The 12668-nt window shown below is 48.8% G+C and overlaps 1 protein-coding gene across 2 annotated transcripts in view; it reads left to right on the plus strand.

Annotated features, from left to right (window-relative positions):
* Positions 1–9537, plus strand: part of MTMR2 (myotubularin related protein 2) — a 73290-nt gene extending 63753 nt beyond the window's left edge. The window contains exons 13-15 of one of the 2 annotated variants that reach the window (XM_060234914.1): positions 1667–1780; positions 3303–3479; positions 7796–9537. In XM_060234914.1, coding sequence (XP_060090897.1) covers positions 1667–1780; positions 3303–3479; positions 7796–7957 — 453 coding nt within the window. In that variant the 3' untranslated portion in view covers positions 7958–9537. The remainder of the gene's footprint in view (positions 1–1666; positions 1781–3302; positions 3480–7795) is intronic. The other variant, XM_060234915.1, reaches the window with a different exon arrangement.
* Positions 9538–12668: the final 3131 nt, after the last annotated feature.

Genomic DNA, 12668 nt, shown 5'->3' on the forward strand with positions numbered 1-12668 from the left:
TGATGACCATGAAGGCTGGACATTAGCAGAGCCAATGGTGAGTCCTTTGGTGACATCTAATTGGGTGTTTGCTTTGACCAATGAACTTCACCTTAGTCCTGTGAACCTGGAAATTTCCAAGTTGCAATAAGGCCTGGGGCGGCTCCAAGGGTGTCAGTATGGAAATGGCTAGGTACTTGGGATTAAGTGGGCTTATCTAGGAAGGTGACAATAGGGAATCAAATACTGGCCTAGGTATCACCCAGGTAAGACAAAGACTTGGTTGAGACAGGGGATGTTCTTCCTCTTTTCTCATCATCTTCTGGGCAAGAGTTATTGTTTAGGGTATTGCTAGGCAATCAGGACTAACAGTTGAGCTATTAATCCATTCATGGGGCAAATGGGTTGCTTGCGAGCCAAGGGTGACACAGGGTGTGTACGTGAGCTTCTTACTATGAAGGAATGAAGTCCAGCCTGGCAGGAAGATGGCTACAAGTGGTGTTAGCGAGACGCAGTGGATTCCATGCTCAACGCCTCAACAACGGTCGCCTGGATAGCTCCGTGGCGGCGCAGCTTCTTCCCTACCATGGCGGGCCCAAGCAGTGACAGGGAAACGTCCGTGCACATTGGCAAGCACTCTATACCGGTTTAGAATGCCTGCACACTTAGGCTGTTTGCACACATGAGTCCCTTTTAGTCCCTGGATGGTTTTGCTCACACCCTCTGGCCAAAGGTGTGTGTGAGCTCACTTCTCCAGGCGCCCTGGCAACCATGCTGGTGACTACGATATTGGGGAAGGAGGGGTCATTTCCTCACAGTTGTCCTAGAAAGTGCAGCTTCTGGGAGATATCTCTCAGCCTCACCAACCTCACAAGATGTCTATTGTGGGCTGGTGGGGGGGAAGGTAAAGGAGATTGTGACCGCTCTGAGATTCAGAGTATAGGGCAGGATATAAATCCAGTATCTTCAATTATATACTGTCATAGGCATCTTGCCAATTGCTGAGCCAGTTTGGTGTAGTGGTTAAGTGTATGGACTCTTTATCTGGGAGAACCGGGTTTGATTCCACACTTCTCCACTTGCATCTGCTGGAATGGCCTTGGGTCAGCCATAGCTCTGGCAGAGCTTGTCCTGGAAAGGGCAGCTTCTGTGACAGCTCTCTCAGTCCCACCCACCTCACAGGGTGTCTGTTGTGGGGGGAGAAGATACAGGAGATTGTAAGCCGCTCTGAGTCTCTGATTCAGCGAGAAGGGCGGGGTATAAATCTGCAATTCTTCTTCTGTTGAAAGCAGGAGGCCATGCTCCATGGAATTTTTGGTCTGATCCTGTTCGATCTTGTTGGTTCTTTTCTGCTTTATGCTCTTTTTTGCACACTTTGTGTTGGGTGTATACAGCAGTCGTACCCTCTGGCCTTTGGCTCTCAGTCGACATTCCTTGCTGAATAAGTAAAACAGTCTAATGCCTTGCCTTCGGAGAGCTGTAATACGGTTTCAACCAGAAGGACCATTGCCAGATGGTAATGCAAACAAATTATTTGCTGGGAGTCAAAAAAGAGGGGGACTGGCATACTCTTTCTTCCCTCCAACCCCCCTCCCTTTAAGTATAAACTCCTCGCTGAGCTCTGTTTTTCGTGTCTTGAGAGGTCCAGCAAAAATAAACCAGTTGCCTCCCTGCTTGTCTTTTGAAGTTCCCCACGGCGTTTGAATTCAACGAGTGCTTTCTGATCACCGTGCTGGACCACCTCTACAGCTGTTTGTTTGGGACATTCCTGTGTAATAGCGAGCAGCAGAGGGTGAAAGAGGTAAACGGCTTTGCTTTCCCCCTAGCCACCTCGGAGACCCTACGGGAGGGAGAAATCTGCCTTGAACAGTAGCCTCAGGGCTTGGTGGCCGATCAGCAGAAATCAGAGCCACGGAGCTAATCGAGAGCAGCCCTTTCGGCTCGAGACTAGAGGTTCCGAGTGTGGAATCTGGAGATGAATTTGCCATTTGACCCATGGGAAGAATGGCCTACAGTTGAATCCAGGGTTTTTGTTTTGTTCTTAAGCAGGAACGCACAGGAACGCAGTTCCAGCTGGCTTGGCGTCACAGGGGTGCAGTCTAATATGTAAACAAGTCCCTGCTGGACTTTTTCTAAAGAAAAGCCCTGTGTGAAACAATGGTGACCTCAGGGGTGTGTGGCCTAATATGCAAATGAGTTCCTGCTGGGCTTCCCCCCCCCCGGTTGTATCAGAATCCAGTCGCTTCCACTACTAGTTTGGAATAGGGTTGCCAAGTCTCCCCTGGCCACCCGCAGGGGGTGGTGGGTGTAAGGCTTGCCAGATCCAGGATAGGAAACTCCTGGAGATTTGGGGTTGGAGCCTGAGGAGGACAGGAGCCTCAGTGGAGTATAAGGCCACAGAGTCCACCCTCCAGAGCAGCCATCTCCTCCAGGAGAACTGATCTCTGTAGTCTGGAGATGACTGGAGGATCCCCAGGTCCCACCTGGAGGCTTGGCAACCGAAATGAGATTTGCGGTAGGAAGGGAGGAGAAGAAGGCAACGCCTCCGTAAATAAAACTGTTCACACAATTCTCTTAGAAGTCTTATCACATCTAATTAGTAGCTTGAAGCAGACAGATAGCATTCCAAAAATACAAAACGTCAAAGTACAGCATGCAAAACGGGAGGACACCACAATAGCTCCAATTACAGTTCAGAATAGTAAATGGATTTCATCCTCTTCCTTAAGTGGATGTCGGTAACCCCTGTAATGCAGCAAAAAAAAACCCTTTCAAAATGACACCTGTCCCAATCTATGCAGTTCAGAAATTTATCTTCAAGTAGCTGTCTGGGAGCTACGGACATCCACCTAAGGAAGAGGAAGGAAGCTCTTGGAGGACTGGCTACATCAAGGGTGTGTGGCCTAATATGCAAAGGAGCTCCTGCTACAAAAAAAAGCCCTGGGCTTGCTTATTAGAAGCTGCAGGTCTCCCTGGGAGCTGCCACAGCTGCGCAGATAACTTTTTTCATCTGGGGGAGGGGATGTATTTTTAAATCTTTAAGGTTTTTCTGCAAACCTGAGGGAGGGTCCCCCAAGTTTGCGGGGGGGATCCCCTGTCAGCATGGACTAAGCGGCTTTAGATACCTGCAGTTCTGCCCACACTTGAGAAAAAGACTTACAGAGTTCTCTTCCCCGCTCCCCCCCACAAACACACACACACAGCTATCCTCTCACTTTTCCTGGAGAGTTGCTATGGTTTTGAGTTCCACAGAACTATGGCGCTTTGGCGTTTGAATACTGCCCCGCGTGCCAACGAAAGCGTTTGTGTGCTGTTCTTTGCAGGGCCTGCCAAACAAGACCGTGTCCCTGTGGTCCTACATCAACAGCCAACTCGAAGACTTCACCAACCCGCTGTATGCCAGCTACACCAACCACGTCTTGTATCCTGTGGCCAGCATGCGCCACCTAGAGCTTTGGGTGGGCTATTACATCCGGTGGAATCCGCGGATGAAACCGCAGGTGAGCCGATTCGGCAGATGGAAAGGAGCCAGGTGGAAGTTGGAGACCTGCTTGCTCCCCCTCCCCCACTTCTGATATGTTTTCATGGTTTCCAAGTTGCAAGCAGCAAGCCTCTCATCCTTTTATAGTTCCAGATTTGGAAATTTCGAAGTGTCTGGTTTTGTGCGCCACGCATGAAGGATGAAGAGCACACTGGTGCTTTGAGGGTGGTGCAGAGGTGGTTTTCTGGTTCGCAAGACAGTCCTGCTAAAACGGGAGACAACAAAGCGCTGCCAATGTTTGGGTATTAACTTTAAATGCATTTTCCAAGCTGCTGGCTGGCTTGGCTTGGCGAAGTGATTTAAAGAAACAGATGCCTTCTCCAAGCTGTCCAACAGGGCGGTGAGGGCTTTAAGAGCCACATGGTATGTGTGAAAAAGCCACATGTGGCTCCCAAGCCACAGTTTGGCCACCCCTGTACTATATGGATTCTAGCTGGTCTTTTTATCTTATTAAGTTACTTCATCTGTACCCTACTTTTCTCCCCAATGGGCCCCTAAAGCAGCTTCCATTCTCCTCTGTTTTATCCTTTTATCTGTTTTATCCTGTGAGGTAGGCTAGGCTGGGAGTGTGTGGCCACCCTGCAAGCTTCCATGGCAGAGTGGGGGTTTGAACTCGGGATGCCCAGATCCTAGTTCAAGTAATGGGGAGCCTCCCCCCCCACAAAAAAAAACACCCCTGCAGAGCTTTAAGTAGTGATTTTGGACCCGTTACTGCCAACCTAAAGCCAGTGAGCCAAGTCATCTTCTTGATCCTGGGACTAGGGAAGACCTACACCCTTACATTTCCCTCCAGAAAAGTACCGTCACCGTCTCAGGAGCCAACAGCTGGATCCCCTTCTGTGACAGAGAGTCTGCTTGCAAGGAATGAAGATTCTTCACCACAGAAGTTTTCCTCGGCAGCCGCTTCAGCAGCTGATCTCTCCCCATTCCCACTTCCCTCACAGAATCTCACACACACACAGAGCAACTAATAGACCAAGGGTGTCAAACTAATTTGTTATGAGGGCCGGAGCTGACATAAATGAGTCCTTGTTGGGTTGGGCTGGGCCATGCTGGGCCGGGCCATGTGTGTACCTATTTAAGATTAGCTGTGGACCATAAGGAAGGCTGAGCGCAGAAGAATAGATGCTTTTGAGATATGGTGCTGGAGAAGACTCTTGAGAGTCCCTTGGACTGCAAGAAGATCAAATCAGTCAGTCCTAAGGGACATCAACCCAGACTGTTCCCTGGAAGGTCAGGTGCTGAAGCTGAAGCTCAAATACTTTGGCCACCCAATGAGAAGGGAGCATTCACTGGAGAAGATCCTGATGCTGGGAAAGACAAAAGGCAAAAGAAGAAAGCGACGGCAAAAGACGAGATGGCTGGACAGCGTTACTGATGTAACAAACACAAATTTGAGCAGACCTCGGAGGATGGTGGAAGACAGGAGGGCCTGGTGTGGCTTTGTCCATGGGGTCGCAAAGAGTCACTCGACTGTGCGACTGAACAACAAAAAAAGCAAACATATAAACTTTATAAAAGACACAGACAAACACAATTAAATATTTTTTAAAACAAAAAACATGCTTAAAACATTAGTACTCATTGGTTTTTAAAGGTGCTTTCTTTGTATTTCTCTCATGGAATCCAGGGAACTGGGCAAAGGAAGCTCTGGCTCTTTCCTTCCCCAGGAGACTGGTGGGGGAGAAGCCTCAGCCAATAGAAGGAAAAGATGCTTAGCTCAGTAGCTCTGCTGTGTGATTGAGAGAGCCTGGAAAAAACAAGCTCTTCCTCCCGTCTCCCTTCCTCCCCAAGGGAGAAGCCTCAGCCAATAGAGAAAATAGAGGTTTTGCTCTGTAGCTCCGGTGCAATTGAGCAAGCCGTGCAAAGCGACCTGTGTTACAGAAGGAAGCAAGAGATAGAGAGAAGGAAGCAGATGACAGCCCGTTGCTCGGGGGCCTGATAGGAGCCCTCTGGGGGCCTGATTCAGCCCCTGGGCCGCACGTTTGACACCCAAGGTCAGTCTCCTCTCGAAGCAAAAGGTTGCTTTTCCAGCACTGCAAGCTCAGTTCCTGTTAGGACAGATCTTTTATAAGAAACATGGGAGTTGCGGCCCACTTTAAAGGAGGCACTGGATAAATGCAGGTGCGTTCTTTTGCCTCAGCCATCGGCGTGTTTTAAAAATAGAACCAGGTCCCAAGATGGAAGAAGCAACATGGCTGTGCACTTTCTGTCACATGCCAGCAGCCCACCTCACATGGGACATTCTAGGCGTGTTTGCAGAGGGAGGGGCTGGAGGACCACTGGGGCATTCCCACCTGTCTTCTGGCTGCCTCTGCACATTGCACTGTGGAGACAGATCAAGATGGCTGGCCCTGTTTGTCTGCAGCAGTCAAAACGAACAAAAGTCCAGCTGCGCCTTCAAGGCTAACAAGATCTGTGGCGGGGCAGGAGCTTTTGTGAGTCATTGAAGAAGTGAGCAGTGGCTCCTACCCTGCCACAAATTTTGTTAGTCTTTAAGGTGCTACTGGACTCTTGCTCTTTGCAACTACCGTTGCACTGTTCACTTCCTGCATGGGCGTGGCCAGGGCTCTTTTTCTAGCAGGAGCTCTTCTGCGTATTAGGCCACGCCCCACCGATGTAGCCAATCCTCCCAAGAGCTTAGAGGGCTCTTAGTACAGGGCCTACTGTAAGCTCCAGGAGGATTGGCTACATCAGGGGGGCGTGGCCTAATATGCAGAGGAGCTCCCCAGGCTGTCTGCCCCCCCACACCTGCAAGGGGAAGCAGCTTTGGAGCAAGGCTGTGCTGCCTCTTTGCCCCCCCTTTTCCGGGTGGGCAAAAGGGGTGGTGGGGCTGCTCTGCCTCGCTCGAAGGCTGCGTCTCCTACAAGGGAGACAGCTCCGAAGTGAGGCTGCACTGCCTCTTTCGTCCCCCCAGGTCCCAGGCAGGCAAAAGGGGCAGTGTGGTGCCTATGCCTCACAGCCTGGTTGAAAACAGGCCACAAACCGGTACTGCTCCATGGCCAGGGTGTTGAGAACCCCTGCTGTAAAGCGAAGAGGGCACAAATATCTCACAATAAGGAAACCTCTTAGAAGTTGGCCCCTGGTGCGCTGAGCTCTCACTATGTGTAGACTGAAATTTGCTGCTTCCTAGATGTGACCGGTGCTCTCTGCACAGATTCAGAAGCAGCGGGCAGTATCCTGCCACTGGCTAGAGGAAGCTCCTCCAGCCAAAAGAGCTTGCCTTGAACTTCATTGACTCTTCCATTGAAGGAGGAGACATGGAAATTGGTGGGAGCTTCCTTAGGATGAAGGAAAGCTTCAACCTTTGCTTAGGGAAGTGGCAAGATACAGGCCAGGGTTGTTACTTTGAAGCTTTGGTGAGAGCCAGGAGAGCCAGTTTGGTGTAGTGGTTAAGTGTGCGGACTCTTATCTGGGAGAACCGGGTTTGATTCCCCACTCCTCCACTTGCACCTGCTGGAATGGCCTTGGGTCAGCCATAGCCCTGGCAGAGGTTGTCCTTGAAAGGGCAGCTGCTGTGAGAGCCCTCTCCAGCCCCACCCACCTCACAGGGTGTCTGTTGTGGGGGAGGAAGGTAAAGGTGATTGTGAGCTGCTCTGAGACTCTTCGGAGTGGAGGGTGGGATATAAATCCAATATCTTCTTCTTCTTTGTTTTGGCACTTCAAATGAGGTCTTCAGTGAAGGCCCATCCCCATGTTTATAGATTCTATTATGTTGCCGAAAGCTTTCACAACCAGAGTTCATTAGTAGTGGTAGATTTTCTGGGCTGTATGGCCGTGAACTTGGATTGTAGATAGAACCTGATGTTTTGCCAGCAACTGTGACTGGCATCCTCAGAGATATAACACAGAAAGCTAGAGTTCTTTCTGTGTGGACATGAGAAGAAGATGGTAGGCAGGGAATTTATATATACTTAGGAAGGTGGGGTAAAGCTGAAGCATTATCATGTAGGAGTTTCCCAAGCTGTGACATGCTTATGGAAGACCTTTCATTAGCATGTCACAGCCTGGGAAGCTCCTACAAGATAATGATTCAGCCCTACCGCAGCCTCCTGAGTAGATGTAAATTACCTGCCTACCATCTTCTTCTCACTTTGACACAGAGAGAACTCTAGCCGTCTGTGTTGTACCTCTGAGGATGCCAGTCCCAGCTGCTGGCGAAACACGAGGTTCTACAGTGTCAAGACCAATGTCATACTACTAATGTATAGATTCTCCTCCTAGCCTAAGCACCATGCTTCTTCCTTTTGTTTTGTTTTGTTTTTTTTCCTATAGGAGCCAGTGCACCATCGTTACAAGGAACTTCTGGCAAAACGGACAGAGCTCCAGAAGAAGGTGGAAGAGCTTCAGCGGGAAATCACCAACCGGTCCACCTCGTCCTCCGAGAGAGCAGGCTCTCCTGCTCAATGTGTCACTCCGGTCCAGACTGTTGTGTAGCAGGCCCTTTCGCTCAATGCTCTCCGGGCCCCGTCCACAAGAGGCAGCTTATATTTTGGAGGAGGAGGAGATACGTAAATCTCTGAAGCCGGAAGGCAGCTTCTCAGAGTCAAAAACAGCTTATTTATTATGCTACATCCCTCTAGGGCATTGTTCTTAGTATTATAACACTATCAAGATTTTTTTTCTTTCTTTTTTTTTAAAGGCCTCTTATAATGAGCCCCCAAGAAAATTAACTTTTATAAGGAAGCGATCTGCCCCAGCTCCCGAGGCATAGCAAAAGTGTTTGTTCGCTTAGCTCAATATGTTCGGAGGTCATTCTTGGTGTGGAACTGAGTTGCAAGCCGTTGTGCCAACGTCAGACAAATGGACCTGGATGCAAAGGGCTCTGTGGGTATCTAGTGGGTCTGCTCCTGTTCCCACTCCCACCTGTCAACAAGCTGCTCCTGTAAACAGTTACGTGGGCTGCAGCGCAGCACAAAGATCTAAAGTCTGCAGGGAGGAAAAACATTAAGCCTTCTTGGCAAGTGTATGCAAGCACTTATGTACCCCTAAGGAGTTCTTCGGATCCGAAGCCACTGCCAATGGACAGAACCGCTTCCGAACAGGAAAGATCAAGACCATCCACTTTGTCATGTTAAGTGCTTAAGGAAGGTTAAGGCAAGTTTCAGAATCAGCCATCTTACAAGGCTTGTCCCTCACTTAGAGTGGCACATGCGGGGCTTTTTTTGTAGCAGGAGCTCCTTTGCATATTAGGCCACACACCCCTGAGGTAGCCGATCCTCCGAGAGCTTACAGGGCTCTTAGGCTACTGTAAGTTCTTGGAGGATTGGCTACCTCAGGGGGTGGGGCCTAATATGCAAAGGAGTTCCTGCTACAAAAATAAAAAGCCCTGGGTCCATGTGACATCAGCATCCTAGGTGTGAAACTAACACCACTTCAGTGTCAGCACAGGGCACGATCCATCTAAAGGTGGTGCTAAGTGCTGTGCATGCATCATGTTTCTGAGGAATTATTTTTTTCTGAAAACAGGAAAGCAATGCGGACAGCGGGTTCATGAGAGAAACCAGATCCTTTCCTGGCCTGCAGTATCAAGGGCTAGCAACGGCACTTGCACGTTATCCACTGCAAAAGAGACTCTTCTCACACTCGGACTGCTCTCCATACACTGTTTTCCAGTCACCAGTAGAGTGGTTGCACGTTTGGTATCAACGAGGATAGGTACAGTTAGCTGGAGGTCTCAGTGTACACACAGCTAACCATGCCCAATGCTAACAAAATACATTATTTAATAAGAGTTGAAATGTATTCTTATGGAAGAGAGCAAGGTTCCTGCATTGCTTCTCATTTTCCCTTTCTTTTGGACCCAGCAGATACATCATAACAGCGATTATCAGTCATCATTATGACACAAATATCAACACTAGCCTGTGGGGGCGGCATCAATACAGACTTCTCATTCTGCCTTTGCCCCTACCTGGAATCTTTCATTCTGCAGCTACCTGGAATCTGTCATTTCTGCCTTAGATTTGCAGCTGATGGCAAAGTCGCTATAAAGCCTGTTGGGGCACATGAAATGGGTTGGCTTGTTGTGGTTTTTAAACTTGGGGGTAGGGAGGAGTAAATAATTATTGTGGAAGAAGCCGAGAAAGGTAGCTATTCTAACTCGACCTTTCCGCATGGAGAAGAAATGTGTTCAAGTTGTATTGTGTAGTAATGGCCAGCAGGTGGCGCAATTATGCTTTCTGACTTCCTGATAGCGAGTACTGTTTTCAGTCCGAAAAACTCACAGCGGCTTTGCAAAGGACTGTTTTGTATAGCGGGCAGGCACACCTCTGTTGTATTCCGTTGGCATCAGTAATAAGTGGGTGCGTGTTTCATGCTGACTGAGGCGCACGTTGTAAGGTCCTCCCTGTTGTGCCAAAGTAGTTTCCAAGGACCAGTCTGGTGGTGTGGAAGCTGAGGCCAGCTTCACATCAGAAGCAAAAAAAAAAAAAAAGTTTTGCAAAGTGGAAGAATCACAGAGTTGGAAGGGACTTCCAGGGTCATCTAGTCCAACCCCCTGCACAATGCAGGAAACTCACAAACACCCCCCCCCCCCCTAAATTCACAGGATCTTCATTGCTGTCACACTAACTCAGCTTAGAGGGAATATTGACTACAATTGGTCTCTGAACAATCAAAATCTGTTTCCCTGGAGAAAATGGCTGCTTTGGAGGGCAGGCTGTATGGCACTATACGCTGCTAAGCTCTGCCCCCAAAACATTCCCAGGTATTTTCCAACTCAGAACTGGCAATCCTACCCCCCACCCACTGAACATAAGAGAAGCCATGTTGGATCAGGCCAATGGCCCATCCAGTCCAACACTCTGTGTCACAGTGGCCAAAATATATATACACTGTGGCTAATAGCCACTGATGAACCTCTGCTCCATATTTTTATCCAATCCCCTCTTGAAGGTGGCTATGCTTGTAGCCGCCACCACCTCCTGTGGCTGTGAATTCCACATGTTAATCACCCTTTGGGTGAAGTACTTCCTTTTATCCATTTTAACCCGACTGCTCAGCAATTGCATCGAATGCCCACGAGTTCTTGTATTGTGAGAAAGGGAGAAAAGGACTTTTCTCTACTTTCTCCATCCCATGCGTAATCTTGTAAACCTCTATCATGTCACCCCGCAATCGATGTTTCTCCAAGCTAAAGAGCCCCAAGCGTTTTCACCTTTCTTCATAGGGAAAGTGGTCCAAACCTTTAATCATTCTAGTTGCCCTTTTCTGCACTTTTTCCAATGCTATAATATCCTCAAGTCTGGAAGCTGGGCCCTGCTGCTCCATTGAAGCTGGGTTTTCTATAGGGTTACCAATCCACAGGTGGGGGCAGGGGATCCCCCGGTTTGGAGGCCCTCCCTCTGCTTCAGGGTCATCAGAAAGCGGGGGGGGGGGCGTGTCTGCTGGGCACTCCATGATTCCTTGTGGAGAGCAATTCTCACAGGGTATAATGGAGAATTGATCCGTAGGTATCTTGGGCTCTGAGAGAGCTGTTTTTTGAGTTAGAGCCACCAAATTTTCAGCGTAGCATCCAGTGCCTCTCCTCAAAACACCCTCCAAATTTCAAAAAGATTGGACCAGGGGGTCCAGTTCTATGAGCCCCCAAAAGAAGCCCCTATCCTTCATTGTTTCCTATGGAAGGAAGGCATTGAAAAGGTGTGCAGTCCCTTTAAAAGTGATGGCCGGAACTCTCTTTGGAGTTCAGTTATGCTCGTCACAACCTTGCTCCTGGCTCCACCCCCAAAGTCCCCAGATATTTCTTGAATGGGATTTGGCAATCCTAGTTTTCCAAAATTCTTCTAATTTAGACTCTTTCTCAGTCATCACTACTCCCAGCTTCCTGGGTGCTTTCTGGTTAGTCAACAACCTTCCTGGGCTTTTGAATGGACACAGACTGCCAAGGCTGAGGTCACAATAGGCACCTTCGGTCCATGCCTCCTCAAGGAAGAATTAAGTCCCCTCTTGTTAGCTGCAGCATCTGATCTGTTACTGGGAGCAAAGTGCGCACCTATTTATTTAGCCGTGCAGGTTGCAGAGAACAAACTGTCCGCTTGGGGCAGACGTCCTCTACACTTGCTGCAGAATGGGACAGTAGAGGAGGACTGAAGAGACTTGCAAAGTGACAAATACCTTTTTGAAATGTTTCCCTGCAAGGGGGTAAAATTAGCACCCTGATAGAAAGGATCCAAGCCAGCCGTTCTGCTTCCTTTCTGCTTGCAGGGCACTTTCATGGAAGGAAGCATCCAGAATAGCTTAAAGTGATGGTCCATTCAATCGCTTGGTTCTGTTTTCATCCCATCTGTAGCCCAAATCTTGGGGGAGGGGTTGTTACCCTGTCTTTATGATGTGAGCTAGGCTTTTACTGATGCCTTTTACGGGGTGGGGGATGTTGCTGTTTGCAAACTCTGTTATTAACTCTGTATCATCTCAAAGAAAGAGATAAACGGAATACCAAAACTTTTTTTCCCCCTTTCCTGCCCCTTTCTTGCCTCAGTTGATATGCTGCCGTTCTTTATTTGTCAGTCAAGTCTGTGGCTTTTGCAGCAGGACTAATGTTCCCTTTGTGGCACTTTTAATTTAAAGGCTCAGGAGCTCTTAATGTTGGCTTCATCTACTGCCAGTTCGCACAATCAGGGCATTCTGTTCTGGGGGAGCTGGAATGCTTTGCTCAGTATGGCTGCGATAAATGCTGACACTACCTGGTTATGAATGGCAGAGACTGGAAATACAGGAACAAGTGCCCCTTGAACTAGACCTGCAACAGAACTATCTACTTTTCTGGGTGAACATATTACTTTCCTTTAATTTCATCCATTAGCTTGCTGCCTGTCAAAGCCCCATGGCCTCCACTTAAATAGGCCTAACAATAGAACAGAGTGAACAAGGGGGGAAAAAACCTTTCCGCTTGCCTGTATTCCTGCCCTACTTTGAGAGCGAGGCTGCAAGCTTGCTTCCTGGCTAGGCACGTGTGCCTCGGGTGGCAGCCGGTCACGCAAACCCACTGGCAGAATAGTCGTTTCACCACCCTTCTATGCCAAGAAAAGCCTCGCCTGCTAAATTTGAGCATTAGATTGGCATTAAAGGTACATGAGCAAGGCCAGTAAAAGGTGCAACTGTATCTGAAACGGCCTCGTTCGTTAATATAGGGCTGCTGCTCCCCCGT

This window comes from Heteronotia binoei, chromosome 3 (assembly GCF_032191835.1).
Source record: "Heteronotia binoei isolate CCM8104 ecotype False Entrance Well chromosome 3, APGP_CSIRO_Hbin_v1, whole genome shotgun sequence".
Lineage (NCBI taxonomy): Eukaryota > Metazoa > Chordata > Lepidosauria > Squamata > Gekkonidae > Heteronotia > Heteronotia binoei.